Here is a 14951-nt window from a genome sequence, read left to right as displayed (position 1 = left end):
ATTGTCACAATACTTAACTACAATTCATTATACTATTAACACTTGTATGCAAATAACAACGATGGGAACATGATTGGATCCTAACTGTAAATTTAAATCAATTCAACCATCAATTATCATGAGAGTAACTAAAGAGTTGATTATAAGCAGCTAGCTATAACATTACCCTTACGCTAAACCGAAACAAATATTCATTTTAAAAAATTGACTAAAGTTCCAAAATTAAAATTACATGAAAACAATAAAATTGAGACATTCCACAATCCTTGATTTTCAAAGAACCATGAAACCGATAACTAGAAGCGCAATCAGCATAACGGTGGTGAACATCTCTCCAGCAGCCGCTCCTCCGAAGTCATGGTCAACGGGGTACAAGTCTCCCGGTGGAGACGCGTATACGTAAGAAGGGGGAGGTGGCGGCGGCGAAAAGTAGACCTCCTGCTTTGGTGGCGGTGGGCAGTAGGACATTTTTGGAGGCGGTGGTGAAGAAGGAGGTGGCGGAGATGGTGGAGGCGGCGAGGGACAAGAAGGAGGAGGAGGAGACGGTGGAGGCGGTGGATTTTGGATACAAGATGTGCACTTAATGGGATCCTCGCTGAGCTTTTCAACTGGAGAACGTGCGGCATCAATCATCACCGGGGATGCAAGAAACACAACGGCCATGAGGAATGAGGCCGTGAGATCCATCAAACGCAATATCTCCGGCATGTCGTAAGAGAGTTTTTGGACTTCGACTTGTGAAAATAAAAATGATCAAATTATGGAATGTATTTATTGACTCTACGTGTGTATTAATACCATAACATAATATGAACATTCTTAATAGGGATCTAACTAATAAATGAATATATTGTCCTAATGACGTTGAAGATCTTGAAAATATTTGTAATTCAATGACAGTTCACTGCATGGGGTTACAATTAATTCCGTAATATTTTCATTTGGGCCTAATTGGGCAATTTCATACAATGGGCTTACAATTACAGGTGAACAGCAAAAAATCTAAAGAGCCGACTAATCTTACCACTTACCCAGACAAAACAAGTTGTTTTGACTTGTTGAGTTTTTAGTTATTGTTCTGTCTCTTTGGTTGTCGTTTCAAGTGACGTCTTTGATATCTACACCAGAAACGCCGTTCGTTTACCGGTAAGCCTTCGATGATCTCTCTCTAGTTTTCTCCTTAGAGCATTCTTCTTATTTTGATGCGTTACACTCTTTAATCTAATCTTACATCGTTATTCGTGTAGTGTCTCACTGCATCGATCGATTGAGATCATTAATCTTCGGCCATGTCGTGGTCGAAGGCATGTAGAGGGACTCGAATTTCGTCATATTTAGAGAATCTTCATCGAACATCGTTGCATTCAACGAGGTAAAATGGATCCTCCCCTCCTGAGATTGCAGATTAACTGTTCGTTAATATTCCTCAATGTAAGATTCTGATTTTGAATTAAGAATTAATCTTCTTATTGTAGGACCGTGCCTCTTGTTCCTTGGTCTCGTTATGGCAATCAGTATAATCTCCGAAGCAAGAGAGCGCTTTGGGGAAGCTCATCTTCGTTTTTCCCTTTGAATTCTCATTCCGCTGCTGCTAAATCGATGTTGCTCGGTGGTGCTCATCGACAGTATTCTACTCAGTCGATAACAGAAACCAAATCAAAGAAAATGCTCTACTACCTAACTGGTGTTGTCTTTGGCATGGTGGGGCTAACTTACGCCGCTGTGCCATTGTATAGAACGTTCTGCCAAGCTACTGGTTATGGAGGTACTGTTCAACGCAAAGAGGTACGTACATATAACACCATTTGTTTTATGTTTATTCCCTTCACTTATCACCTAGTTATTCGTAGTCTCTTTCCTAATCTTTGGGACTTATGCTAGTACAGACTGTTGAGGAGAAGATTGCTAGGCATTCAGAATCTGGCACCGTCACCGAAAGGTGTTATTACCTCTCTCATCTTATTATTTTTATAATAATTTTGTTGATGACGAAATTAGTAGCTTACTATACTCTTTATCATGTTTTGTCTCGGAAACAGGGAGATTGTGGTGCAGTTCAATGCTGATGTTGCAGATGGGATGCAGTGGAAGTTCACTCCAACTCAAAGAGAGGTTTGTTTTAGACTTCACAAGTCAAGAAGAGTGTTAATGTGTGTGTGGCTTTTTACTGATATATGTCTTTTGGTTTTGGTATGTTGTTAAAGGTGAGAGTAAAGCCAGGAGAAAGCGCGCTGGCCTTTTACACTGCTGAAAACAAAAGCTCAGCTCCAATAACCGGAGTCTCCACATACAATGTCACTCCCATGAAGGTATGTATTAGCCTCGGTGAATGACTATCTAACTTCTCTTATGACATCTTTCCATTGATTCTCCAACTCTTGTTGGTTTTTCCAGGCGGGAGTTTATTTCAACAAGATACAATGTTTTTGCTTTGAGGAGCAGCGACTTCTTCCCGGAGAACAGATCGACATGCCGGTTGGTGGCTTACCCTTTCCTTCTTGTTTCAGTTTAGTACTCCTTAATTAAGTCCCATTCGTTTAACTTTGGTTTGCAGGTCTTCTTCTATATTGATCCGGAGTTTGAGACTGATCCAAGAATGGACGGAATCAACAATCTGATATTGTCTTACACTTTCTTCAAAGTGTCCGAGGAAAATACTTCAGATTCGGTCGACAATAAAAGCTCTGTTCCAGTTCAAGAAACCAAGTAAAAAGTGTCTGTCTATTTTTTCTAAAGAGAAACTCTCAAATCTTTGTAGAATTTTATGAAGGCATCTTTGTTATGCTGTTAGTTTTGTGCTTCAGTTATGTCTAAGAAACATGGAAATATTATAAGCGCGAAGAGCTTAATAACTTGAAACAGAAGATTCGTTAAATAATATCAGAACTTTGTTACATTCTCTCAGCATTTTTCAGGAGCCAGTCGAGTCCTTCATGTAAACCGTCACCACTTAGTGCACATGAGCTCTGAACATGCCTAACAAGCAGCACAAATTATCAGAAAAAATCAATCTTAATTGCTGGATTATAGGCTTGACAAGGTAGTTTATATCTCATTTTACCAGTTTCTTTGCCAGTTTTTTTGACGAAGAGAAGCGAGATCAAGTTCGTTACTGATCTCATATGCAGTCATAGCACCGGGAACCTCATGCTTGTTTGCATAAACAAGAACAGCAACATTGTCCGGTACATTCCCCTGTATCTGAATCTAGGGAATCAAATGTTTGGCATTATACACAACTTGCTAGATGTTTAAAAGAGACATGGTTTGTTACCTCATCCATCACCATGTGAAGGAAACTCTTTGTCTCTTCCATTCGCTCTCTGTCTTTGGTATCGACCACGTACACAAACCCTGATACTTGTTGAAAGTAATGTTTCCATAACGGTATCATCGGCACCAAAGCCATCATGAGGTATGGATATTAAATGTTTTTGTTTTTAAGCTGGTGTGAAAAGAAAACGACTTAACATACCCTATACCGATATTGCCCGCCCATTTCAACGAAATAGAAGCTCGAGTTCTTGTATTTAAAGCTTTCCATGTCTAATCCTAGAAGCATTGATCCCTTCTTTGTTTGAATAGTTTATATGAAAACAATGATGTGAATAAGAAAAAGTATGATGTGCTTTGCTTTTACTTACCAACGGTGGGCATGTTTGTGGAAAGCACTTCACCTGTTTTGAGTTTGTGGAGTATCGATGATTTTCCGGTACCGGGGAGGCCGAATAACACTATTCTCGGTTCGGTTTCTTGGAATAAACCGACAAAGGGCTTCCCCAGTGTTGTCCCCATCTTCTTGAATCAGCAACGATCAAATTCTGCAACTAAGTTGACTTTAGAGACCCGGAAAACAACAACAAAAGGAGATGAATCTGAGGATTGGGCTTTAGAGAAAAAATAGCTTTGAGATTGTGAGAGAGAGAACCAACCTTGTTGTGAGTTTCAAAGTCAACTAGTTCAAAGCTTAGGCATTAAGATTTAGGAGTTGTGTGTGGTCCGTTTCAGGATCTGAGAGATCACAACTAAAGTCAACCAGTTGACTTGGTGCAATCAGTTTCAAGACTTTCTCCTTTGTTTATCAATAAAGTTGCCAATAGACAGAGAATGTGTCTGCATTTGCGCATATAGAGGACAGCCACAGTCAAACATTGACGTGTCTGCATTTGCGCCTGTTCGTTCTGCATCCATTGTCAAAGTAATGCGTGCTGCAGAAATGAATTTCAGATGTCCCGTTCGACATGGAGTGCTCGGAATTCCTGGTTACGTTCAGTTCACATCTCCCATTCGTCGATACATGGATCTTACCGCACACTACCAGGTCTCATGGTATCAGATGATTTTGATCTATTTGGGTATATCTATGGGGTGATTTCTGCCTTGAGCTTTGTTTGAACATGGAACTATATCAATAATTTGGTAAAGCGTGTTGTTAAATCGGTTTAGACGGCCACATAATCACTAATTCCTTATAAAGTAAGTACCGTCTAGCGATTTATTGAGACCAATGTTCCAGCTTAGTTTGATCGGACACACTTTCGAGTTAAACTGAAATATTTATAAGTCAAGTCCCAAATCCTAAGTGAAAGTGAGAAATTAAAAGAAAAGAACAGAAAAAATAGATTAATATACTACAATGCAAGATTAAGATCTAAACCCGTCTCTTCTTGTCCCTCCTTCTTTGCTTCTTCATCTTCCTCTTCTTTCAACTTGATATCATCTTCCTTGTGATCAGCAACAACCATCACTGGCTTCAAATCCATACGACACTCAGAGAAATCTTCCGGAAGAAACGCCGGGACCACAACGCAGGATCTCTCTCCCCCGTTCCATTTCTTCCTCGCCTCGCCAGAGTTCCCAGTGAACTCTTCACGTCTTCGTTTTCGTGCTTCTTGATACGTTTTGATAAGCTTAAAGAACGTATCAATCTTCCTCTCTTCTTCCTCTTCCTCTTCTCTTTCTCTCTTGTCGATCATGTTGACCTCCTTGATCTCCACATTTTGGTCCTTCTCGTTCTTCATGGTCTTAAGGGCATTAGAGGGGCAATCGTGTAGATTAAGTTGTTTGGGATACATTTACCAAGTGAAAATGAGTTTGGAAACTTGAGTGAGTGAGATGGGTTAATATTCCTATATTTGTCTGTTTAAAGGAAGAATTAGACGTCACGAAACTTCTTAGCAAAATGACAAAAACAACCTGTCCTCAGCTCCTTTTAGTCTTTCTTAACTTTTATTCTAGCTTTATTCTTTAACAATACTATATTTTAAACCAGAAATACTCCAAAAATTAATTTGTATGTAATAAACTATGGACTTTGGTACTTTTAGTCAAAAAAAAAGACTTTGATATTTGTATGTTTAATTTCCCAAAAGAAAAACAATTCAAACACTTTGAAAACGTTTTTGGAAGAAAAAATCGACAAAGAGGGGTACAAAGGTAAAAGAATGCGGAGATACCAACGTTTCGATTGCGTCAGATGATGATCTTTGTGGATAAAACGACATGAAGCAGTTATGAGATTACGTCATCGTGGTGACGTATTCTTGACACATTATAATTGGTATTCATCATCAACACCTTGACTTGAAACTTGCGTTTACTTTACTCATGGTAGGTCGCGACAGAAAGAAAGATCCAGTGGATCGATCCTACATTATTCTCTTTTCTGAACCGTTAGATCAATTTTCCTGGAAACTTTTTTTGAATGAGTGAGTAGTATTGTATAATTAAAAAACTCATAAAAATACTCGTCATACTAACATCTGTTCGAAATGATGAGATTGTATAAAGATTTTTCGAATCAAATTATAAGTTGTCGGCTACTTGCATATATAAACAAGTTATTAATCCATATAAATAAAAATAAATCTTCTCGTTTTGTTCTTTAATAATGAACCTAACTATATCTCTGGTTTTCCACAAAAAAATGTTTAATTGAATTTACTAACACGGAACTGTCCCGACACGAAGAAAGAAACAAAGACAACAACTAACGCATAATTTAAAATGATTCAATGTTCGGTAGACGTATGAAAAAGACTAAAGTAGCAAGTTTGTTCTCGTCTTCCGTAATCGCACATTTATCAAAGGCGAGATTCGAGAAATCCATGGCCCAATGGGTTCGTTAAGATTGCTGTCATAGAACATGGATCAGTAGTCTAATGGGCCTAAAGGTATGAAAACATCTCAAAATTTGATTGTTGTAGGTTGGGATTTGTTAAACAATTTCTCTTTATTGGGAGAAACAACATTCCTTTGCAAAACATTGCCTGTAGTAAACTCATGACTATCATAACATTGGATTTAGAAAAAAATCACTAGATATTAATATGTATAAACTTTTGGCACACGACGATCCACAAAGGCTCACTCATAAAACATGTATTAGATATTAATATGTATAAACTTTTGGCACACGACGATCCACAAAGGCTCACTCATAAATCTCTACATCTTATGGGAAAAGGAGAAAACGTAATCTATTAGTACTAGGACGTATTTAAATTAAACTTCTTAAAAGCTTCATATTTGCGCCATATTCTCTTATTTTTCTTCTAAACACTTAATGTTATACTAATAGTCTAATATTCTATCAAAGCTAATCTCTCCCTCTAGATTTGTCTTTTCAACTCCCATTTTCCTGATTCGAATCCAGACACATGCATAATAAATTGAGAATAATAATCACTTTTTATTCACTGCGACATTGTAAGAGTGACTGTTATTCATAAGGCTGTTACTGTTAGGGTCGAAGGCAACTATTATTCTTTTTTTTGTTAAAGCCTTTATTCTTTCTTTTTCTTTTTGAATCTTTAGTTCGTAAATATTCTCTTTCATATTCATAAAAAATACACAACACAACATATGTATTACTATTAGAGGCATAACCATTAACATTGGATTTATTGAGGTTAGTAATTATTATGGTTGTTTGACAACAAAAAAAAAAGTAATTTTTTTTTGAGCAAACAAAAAGTAATTATCTGACAATAGTAGAAACTAAAAAATGCAACCATGCAATACGTGGTTTTATAATCATTCTATTGTTAAATATGATGATAATAATAATAATGATAATAATAATAATAATAATAATAATAATAATAATAATAATAATATTACAGAATGTTGATGTAATAAACAAAAATAGTTTGTTAGCTAACGCCTCAGATCGATCAATGAGTAATTCATTCAGTTACAACATAAAGAAACAAATAAAAACTATGATAAAAAAAGTTTTGACATCATTTTTTATTGACATGTCAATATGTGATAATACACTCTCTGCAGCAGTGACAAACAAATACTACAAACTCTTATTTTTAATCGTTCAAAGATAAGAGTCTATACTAGTAGACTAGAAAGTGGGGGGAAACAAATAAATTTAGGAGGATTCATTGACAATTTAAGAAGACATTTTTGATACGCCTCGTCTTATTAGAATTGGGAATGGCCTATGGAGAGGATATGAATGTGATGGGCATAGTGATAAGGTAGAGGAGATAATGCAGAAAAGCGAGAAGAAGAATCTTAAACTATCATTTATGAATTATGAGTTAACCTCAGAAAGCCAGTTTACAAAAAAAAAAAATTATGATATCTCCACTCGTTTCTATTAACTTATTCCTCCATGATTGGTCGTTTTTGTAAACTTCTGATGATTCATATAACCAACTCTTAAGGTTAATCTCATTTTGTAAAATATCGATGCAAAGAAATGCGTCGATATATATATATATATTTATGTATGTATAGCATATGAGATTAATTAAAAATATATATCTGGGCTAGATTAAATAAAGGGCAAATCTCCAAAATAGCACATTTCCAAGTTTATATCACAAAAATAGCACTCAAAAACTAAAATGACCAAAATAGCACATTTCTAAGTTTATCCTTTGAAAGTTTTAATTTTTTTATTTTTCAAAATTTGAAATCTTATCCCCAAAACCTCATTTCTCAACTCTAAACCCTAAACCCTAAACTCTAAGTTTGTGACTTTTGATAAAAGATTAAGTGCTATTTTTGTGACTTTTGACCTTAAGTGCTAGTTTGGGAACAAAAACTTGATTTAGTGCTATTTTTATCTTTTTCTCTTAAATAAATTTTGATTATTAAATATAATATTAAAACATATGATTATCACATTTTACAAAAAAAACCATGGCTAGGTAGAGAAATATACATAATCTATTTGTTTGTTTATTTGACGATTATGTTTCTATTACATTAAAATGCTAAGGTTCAATTTGCGACTAGATCATTAGCATACTAACTAAGGATTAGTCTAACATTAACATGATTAATTTAGTCCAAACATTTTCAGTTAAAATATACCTCAGTTTCTTTTTACCATTTTTTTTGGGCAATCACTTTTTTCTTTACGTACGCTTTCAAGTTACCGGGTATCAAGTAAAATAGTATTACACGTCCGGTTCGAACCTTGGCCACTGCGGAATTTACATGTGGGCTGCAGCATCCGAGACCGAAGACCGTTACACGGTGAGCCACATGGTGACGCCCTGGCAGCGTCCATGCTCACTTCGGTTTCTAGTCTAGACCACTTCGGTGGGGCCGGGGTTATCAAAAAAAAATAGTATTACACATAGATTTACCGATTACTTTACCAAACATATAGTTATATTTAATGTTAATATACGTTAAACTGTGATTACGTGGTCACACCGAAAAAGGGGAGAATCGGAGGTGGGGTGTGTCTAACATTCCAATTGCGACCCACCAAACTTCTCAATTTGTTATAAAACTATTAATCTTTTAACGTACGATAATATATTCATATTTTCAGAAACGAGAGTCGGAACCTAGAATCTTCGGGTGGCATTGTAAGCTTTTTCAGTTTTCTTTAACCTCAAAAAGAAAGTACTATATTTCTTCTGTTGTATAATTGCATATACACACATACGCGTGATTGATTCCATAATTAGAATTTACCTCTTTATGCAAAAGTAGCAAAGAACATACAATCGTAACATTTATACCAAAAAACATACATACATAAGTTAAAACACACGTTAACATTAATTTCTACTTCAAACAAAATTATGATGTATGCGTTGATTTACATATCGCAATGTTGCTCGTATTCAAATTTAAGCTGTCTCGTAAAATTCAGATCAAATTAAAAATAATCTGATATCGCAATGTTGCATGCATACGTTTATATTTGTGTATAAATGAAGATATATGTGATCAAGTGGCTGCGCGTGCGGAGGTGAACCAGTTAAACTTTAAACAAGTTGATCATAAGTTATCAACTTTAGAAGTCTTAACAAACAAACAAAAACCTTTAGAAGTCCAAAAGTAAAAAGGATCTCGACACAGAATTATTAATCGTCAAAGGAAATTTTGTTGGAAAAGAAAAAGAAAAAATGTTTTCTGGTTAAAAAAGGAAAATTTCTGGTTAAAAGGGGAAAATGGCAGGTTGTACTATTAACCTACAAATATTCCTGGAATTTTGTTTCACACTTTGTCTTGATAATTCGTTCTGTACCTTCTTGTTATTTGAAGCAAACCTATGTTCTCTACTTTAATTTTTTTTTAAAAATTAAAAATATTCATTATCTTCAACCCGAAAAGGGGATAAACGGAACTTACAACTCCGGTGTGCCAGTGAAACATGATAAGCTAGGTTACAACAAAACAGTTAGAGGATGTACAAGCAAACAGACTAGCAGACCAAGGAGAGAGGTCGTGGGAAGTAGGCGGGAAAGCGCGAGCTTCCCCTTTGGTGGACCAAAACACATAAATAAAGGTTTTGCTCACTGCCCAGTGGTTTAAAGTGTTTAATTTTTTTTTTTGAACACGAATTTAATTGATTAGGTGGTTAATTGGGGGCAGTAAAAGCATCCCCAACAAACAATGTTTCGGATACAAGCAGGGCATCCTTTGCCAACCTATCAGCTATTACATTTCTTTCTCGGGGAATCCAAGAAAAATTGACAAACTCAAATGCAGAAGCATAAAACAAGATATCTGAGACCACCCCATAGAGCTCGGTAGGGCAGTGGCCGTCGGTGATAGATTTAACAAGTTGAGAGGCATCAGATTCAAAGAGAACCGTCTTGATTTGCAGATTTTGACAGGTGATGATTGCTTCGCGGAGAGCAAGACTCTCAGCTATGAGCAGAGATCCCACACACCTTGTCTTTGCTTTGAAGGATTGGTTACCAGAGCTAAAGAGGATAACCCATCCCAAGCCGGCTGAATTGTTTGCGCTGGACCATGCCGCATCAGATCGAACAACCACTGCGCCCGCTGGAGGAGCCTTGCCCTGTGTGGGCTTGTGGAGGTGACGCGCTGGTTCCTTCTTCACTTCCCTTGACCATTCACGTGCTAGTGCAATGGCAGAGGACAATGTAGTTTCTAGGGAGGCAGAGTGGCCATCAAAGACAAAGTTGTTTCGAGCTTTCCACAGCATCCATAGGATCCAAGGAAATAGAGAGCCCGACGTTATACCTGCAGGGGGGAGACATTGTTTCGCACAGAAAGAGGTCCAGCTAGACATTAAATCTATCATTCCTCTGAAATCCAGTTCGGACGTGAAAGGGGCTAGTTGCCAGACTTGCTGTGCAAACCTACACTGGAAGAAGAGATGAGTAATAGATTCTGAGCAGCCGCACCTCTTACAAAGGGGGTCAACAACAATGTGTCTCTCTAGTAGCTGTTCGCCAACCGGCAGTGCTCCTTTGAGTAGTTTCCATGAGAACAGTTTCACTTTTGGTGCACATGGCAAGTTCCATACATTAGTGCTCCATTTGAAGTTCGCACCACCCTGGTTTCTAGCAAACAACTCCTCTCCATTAACCGTAGTATAGTACCCTGACTTGGTGGTGTAATCGCCGGATTTTGTTCCCAGCCAGATAAGTTTGTCCGGAGCCCCGGTGCGGCTTGGTTTGAGGTTCGTGATCAAGTCTTTGTAGTCTGGTAAGATCAGGTTGATTCTCTGTATGTCCCATTCTCGTGTCTCAGGGATCAAAAGATCTGCAACCGTGAGGAGCATGTGCTCTTCTCCTGATGGTCCCATTGGTCTCATTTGTACATTCAGGCTCAGCCAAGGGTCGTTCCAGATATTGATCGAGCTTCCGTCCCCAACGATCCATCCCAAATTCTTCAAGCGAAGGTCCCTTCCCAAAAGAATGCTTCTCCATCCATGAGGCATAGCGCTAGAGCTCGAAGCTAGGAGGAAGTTGGTATCAGGACAGTACTTCCCAAACAGAACTCTCCCCAAAAGACCGTTCGGGTTCTGCAAGAGTCTCCAGCTGGTCTTGGCTAGAAGGGAGATATTAAAGTTCTGGAAGTCGCGTGGACCAAAACACATAAATAAAGACTGTTCGGGTTTAAAGTGTTTTAAAAAAAGGTTTTGCCCACTGAAACTAGATAGCTATCGTTTTGTATATGAGATTATTCTATTTTAGTTTGCAAAATGCGGAATTCGTCAAATTTAACAATGTATGTCAAATAATAATGATAGATAAATATATGCGTCATCGATCAAAAACAAAATTTTAAACCGTTTGATTTTCCTTTATCATTCATTATGTGATTAATTGATTAACGATTAACTAGATACACATTCTTGACTACGAAAGCTACACGTCGAGAGATCGATGAACATAGTGCATTTTCAGTATTACTTTTTGAGAAATATATACGATATTATTAGTTCGACCTACCAAGAGAAGAGACCAAGACAACATCAAAAAGTTGGAATATTCTTTCGACTTTCTACTCAGTTAAATCCACTACTTTATATATCCTGTCACATAATTAAATTTTTTTTTTTTGAAAATTGTCTCACATAATTAAATTGCACACCAAAAAATTATATATATACTCACTCACGGAAAAAAAAAGAACTGTCCGTATAGGGATGTATAACATCGTAGATAAAACACAATCTTATTTTTATATAAATCATATCACGCCATCAATAGTTAAACACACATTACAAAAATCATCAAATGAAAATTAAACACGATTTAAAAATACTTGGAGAGGCAAATAAAATGTGCCACTCCTCAACGAAGAATCAAGAAAATGATTCTCCTCACACTTATATACATTTCCCTCTAAAATCACGTAAGAGTTTAGAATATAGCCTAACTGATCAATTATTGATCCGATTATGCAAATCACGGTGAACCACACTTGTTAACAAGAGCACCTTGCAACGCCGTGGGAGGATCGGACATGAGACACCAAACCGGAGGAATCGAAAGCTCTTCCACAATTCCATAAGCATTCCAACAAAATGGATCCACAACGATTTCGCCTTTTGCTGGAAGCAACTCGATACCCGAAAGAGTTAGATTCGTGCATGGAACTGCATCGCTGCATCCAAAATGCATTGGAGGACTTCGAATATCATAAGTTCCTTTGATGCCTTGGTATGTAATATCAGATACGAAAACGGCAGATGTTTTATTGGCACAGTCTTTGGTCATGCAATAGTATTGGTCAATGATTATTGGGTTACGGACTGACTCCACGTGGATGTTGTTGAACGTCACGCCTGAGACCGAACCGAATCCACCTTGCCATGTTTTGATCCGAACTCCATTGTTGGAGTACTTTATGACCGAGTCTCTGACGGTTATGTTTGAGACGCATGCATGTGAGTTGTGATTGCCCAAACTTCCAATACTAAAAATTTAGTATATAATGACGTTTTAGTAAATAGTTATTGGTTGGGATCTATTATGCCATAACAAGTGTTTTTAATCAGATTAATCAAATTAAAGAGAGATAACAAACCTAATTCCATGGCCACCGGGTCCACAGGTAAGATTCCGTATATCAACATCGTAGGATCCCGAACCAATAGACACGCAATCATCTCCTGCAAATTGGAAGCATGACTTTAATTGTTCAGACAAGAATCATTTCGCTTTACTTTTGTTGAAATCTATTTATTCTTCTTAACTTATTTTGTTGTATTATGTAAATTTATATTTAGTTTGAAAGGATTTGTCCAAATATTATATATGTTTTTTTTCTTTTTTGATAAAGTTTGATCTAAGGGCGCATAAACATATTGCACAGCCAATTTGATCCGTTAATCAACCAAATATTTTATTGGCCGATGTCAAATACAATAAATTTTATTTATTCGATCGCTACCGCATTTTTGAACCTTTTTGGTTTGCTTGTTTTTTTAGTATTTTTAAAGTTTCATTTATAAACCGGTTATCGGTTTGTTTTTCTAACTAAAGTTTTCTTTTTGACAAAGTTACATTTATAAAGTGTAATAAATTGTCTAAAACTGCCAAGCGTAAATCACTCTATATATAACATGTAAGTCTTTTTACCGTTGGAGATGACCGAGTTGTAGATGGTAACGGAGTTAGAGTTTTCGATGTGGATGCCGTCAGTGTTGGGACTTAACGGCGGAGCAGTGATGTGAAGGGACTCGACGTGAACTCCTTGACAACCGTCGAATCTGAAATGAAACTGCGGGCTGTTTTTTATTTGTAGACCTTCCACCGTTAGATTCGAACTCATAAAGAACCTCAAAGCCTGCATGCATTTAATTCATTAGTTACCAGAGCAATTTAAAAAATCGGGTCGTAAATTAGTACGTAAATTTTTATGTTGAACTTACAATGGGGCTGTCGCAAGGGCCAGCAACAATTGCAGATTTGTTGACAGTCTGTAGAAAAATAACAAAATAATTAGTTATAAATATTGTATATATGCCATTTCACTTATAGAGTCAGCTTTCCATGATTGTAGAGTTTTACATTCATTTATAAATAAAATTAAAATAAACTGTAAATTGGTGTAAATGCTTGGAAAAATTTCCTAAAACAGTATGAATGAATAGTACAATATTTAAGACCACATGGTTTTAAGATGTCCTAATTATTTTAGTCAATTACCCGGTGAGGTTTGCAGGGAAGATCCCACCATTTCTGCCCCCGGCCATCTATAACTCCGGCGCCTTTCAAAGCCATTCCGTTGACTCTATAGAAAACAAGCCATTGTCTTTTACTTATATTGCTCGGCCACGATTCAGGTCCATCTGGTGTTACAATGGTCCCGTCCACCTATATCAATAAAAATGTTATTAAAACCAATCCCATTTGATATAATTGTCTATAGTATATCAAAACGTTTAGATTTTTTAGGAAGAGAAATAATACTTGGAATAATTGGTAAGAATGGCAAGGACCGGTAAAAATAGTAGACTGGATCATAAATGTGTAGCCGTAAGGAACAAGCAAAACAGAAACGGTGTCGTTCCCGTTGCTACATGATGAGTCCCACGCCGTTTTGAATGCTTCCGTGTCGTCTGCGGCACCATCTCCGACCGCACCGAACTTTCTCACGTCGTAGACTCCATTGTTGTCTTCTTCAGGGTCGTCGGAAGGTGACGGTGGTAGTGACGGTGACGGCGAGTCATCAGGGCCCGGAGGAGGAGTAGGAGGCTGAGAGATTGAGGAAGAAGGTGGTTCTGGTTTTGAAGAGTGATGGTTATGGCTATTGTGTTTGTGTTTCTCTTTGTGGTGATGGTATCGGGATTCAGTTAAAGAGGTTAGTGTGATAATTAGTGCGATGAAACAAAGGATTTGGTTGCGAGTATAAGAAGAAATTAACATTTTCATTGGATTGAAAATGTTTTTATTTTTGGTGATTTTGAGGTGAATGTTGGACAAAAAGTGTGTAAGAAGAGAGTCGCACTCACTAAGTTTAGAATGCTTCTTGGAAATGTTAATGCATCAAAAGCAGACAAGCCTGGTTCCTTTATATATATACTGCAACGTCGTGGGCTATAGGAAGTGGAAACCTAATGTTATTTTAATTTGAACAAGTGTAGTGTTTTTTTTTTTTTTTTTTTTAATCAGGAGGTGATCCGGCGGCCGTGACCAACCGACTAATCCCCCTGAATCCGGAACCAGCCTGCGTCTGTACCCACCAGGGGGCTTAAGTCA

General features: G+C 37.1%; 5 protein-coding genes across 5 annotated transcripts; 1 reads left to right on the top strand and 4 right to left on the bottom strand.

Annotated features, from left to right (window-relative positions):
• Positions 1 to 273: 273 nt before the first annotated feature.
• On the bottom strand, positions 274 to 708 carry LOC106309427 (leucine-rich repeat extensin-like protein 6). The gene has a single exon (XM_013746454.1). The coding sequence runs from the start codon at positions 706 to 708 to the stop codon at positions 274 to 276; it is 435 nt and encodes a 144-aa protein (XP_013601908.1).
• A 345-nt stretch (positions 709 to 1053) lies between these two features.
• Positions 1054 to 2880, top strand: LOC106309661 (cytochrome c oxidase assembly protein COX11, mitochondrial-like). The gene is made up of 8 exons (XM_013746741.1): positions 1054 to 1146; positions 1248 to 1372; positions 1476 to 1785; positions 1887 to 1939; positions 2040 to 2112; positions 2205 to 2309; positions 2395 to 2475; positions 2555 to 2880. The coding sequence occupies exons 2-8, from the start codon at positions 1290 to 1292 to the stop codon at positions 2708 to 2710; spliced, it is 861 nt and encodes a 286-aa protein (XP_013602195.1). The 5' UTR covers positions 1054 to 1146; positions 1248 to 1289; the 3' UTR covers positions 2711 to 2880.
• Positions 2881 to 2891: 11 nt separating this feature from the next.
• On the bottom strand, positions 2892 to 3898 carry LOC106309662 (ADP-ribosylation factor 1-like). The gene is made up of 5 exons (XM_013746742.1): positions 3645 to 3898; positions 3476 to 3552; positions 3275 to 3394; positions 3062 to 3201; positions 2892 to 2976 (listed from the first exon to the last, which is right to left on the bottom strand). The coding sequence occupies exons 1-5, from the start codon at positions 3793 to 3795 to the stop codon at positions 2892 to 2894; spliced, it is 573 nt and encodes a 190-aa protein (XP_013602196.1). The 5' UTR covers positions 3796 to 3898.
• A 574-nt stretch (positions 3899 to 4472) lies between these two features.
• LOC106310501 (protein NIM1-INTERACTING 1-like) lies at positions 4473 to 5101 on the bottom strand. Its single transcript, XM_013747733.1, has one exon. The coding sequence runs from the start codon at positions 5073 to 5075 to the stop codon at positions 4632 to 4634; it is 444 nt and encodes a 147-aa protein (XP_013603187.1). The 5' UTR covers positions 5076 to 5101; the 3' UTR covers positions 4473 to 4631.
• A 6802-nt stretch (positions 5102 to 11903) lies between these two features.
• On the bottom strand, positions 11904 to 14718 carry LOC106310064 (polygalacturonase At1g48100-like). The gene is made up of 6 exons (XM_013747258.1): positions 14163 to 14718; positions 13899 to 14066; positions 13622 to 13669; positions 13329 to 13536; positions 12775 to 12859; positions 11904 to 12663 (listed from the first exon to the last, which is right to left on the bottom strand). The coding sequence occupies exons 1-6, from the start codon at positions 14622 to 14624 to the stop codon at positions 12153 to 12155; spliced, it is 1482 nt and encodes a 493-aa protein (XP_013602712.1). The 5' UTR covers positions 14625 to 14718; the 3' UTR covers positions 11904 to 12152.
• Between the last annotated feature and the right edge of the window lie 233 nt (positions 14719 to 14951).

This window comes from Brassica oleracea, chromosome C8, assembly GCF_000695525.1.
Source record: "Brassica oleracea var. oleracea cultivar TO1000 chromosome C8, BOL, whole genome shotgun sequence".
Classification (NCBI taxonomy): Eukaryota; Viridiplantae; Streptophyta; class Magnoliopsida; order Brassicales; family Brassicaceae; genus Brassica; species Brassica oleracea.
Note: the sequence above shows the minus strand (reverse complement) of the source record. Positions and strands in the feature narration are given on the sequence as shown.

Excerpts from the sequence above, each read along its gene's own strand:
- LOC106310501 (XM_013747733.1), bottom strand. The coding sequence starts at position 5,075 with ATGTATCCCAAACAACTTAATCTACACGATTGCCCCTCTAATGCCCTT.
- LOC106309661 (XM_013746741.1), top strand. The coding sequence starts at position 1,290 with ATGTCGTGGTCGAAGGCATGTAGAGGGACTCGAATTTCGTCATATTTA. Across the intron at positions 2,310-2,394 it reads ACAATGTCACTCCCATGAAG|GCGGGAGTTTATTTCAACAA; the intron begins GTATGTATTAGC and ends TGGTTTTTCCAG. Across the intron at positions 2,476-2,554 it reads GAGAACAGATCGACATGCCG|GTCTTCTTCTATATTGATCC; the intron begins GTTGGTGGCTTA and ends TTTGGTTTGCAG.
- LOC106309427 (XM_013746454.1), bottom strand. The coding sequence starts at position 708 with ATGCCGGAGATATTGCGTTTGATGGATCTCACGGCCTCATTCCTCATG.
- LOC106309662 (XM_013746742.1), bottom strand. The coding sequence starts at position 3,795 with ATGGGGACAACACTGGGGAAGCCCTTTGTCGGTTTATTCCAAGAAACC. Across the intron at positions 3,395-3,475 it reads GCGGGCAATATCGGTATAGG|ATGATACCGTTATGGAAACA; the intron begins GTATGTTAAGTC and ends GCTTTGGTGCCG. Across the intron at positions 2,977-3,061 it reads AAAAACTGGCAAAGAAACTG|GCATGTTCAGAGCTCATGTG; the intron begins GTAAAATGAGAT and ends GCTGCTTGTTAG.
- LOC106310064 (XM_013747258.1), bottom strand. The coding sequence starts at position 14,624 with ATGAAAATGTTAATTTCTTCTTATACTCGCAACCAAATCCTTTGTTTC. Across the intron at positions 13,670-13,898 it reads TTCCCTGCAAACCTCACCGG|ACTGTCAACAAATCTGCAAT; the intron begins GTAATTGACTAA and ends ATTTTTCTACAG. Across the intron at positions 12,860-13,328 it reads CAACTCGGTCATCTCCAACG|GAGATGATTGCGTGTCTATT; the intron begins GTAAAAAGACTT and ends TCCAATTTGCAG.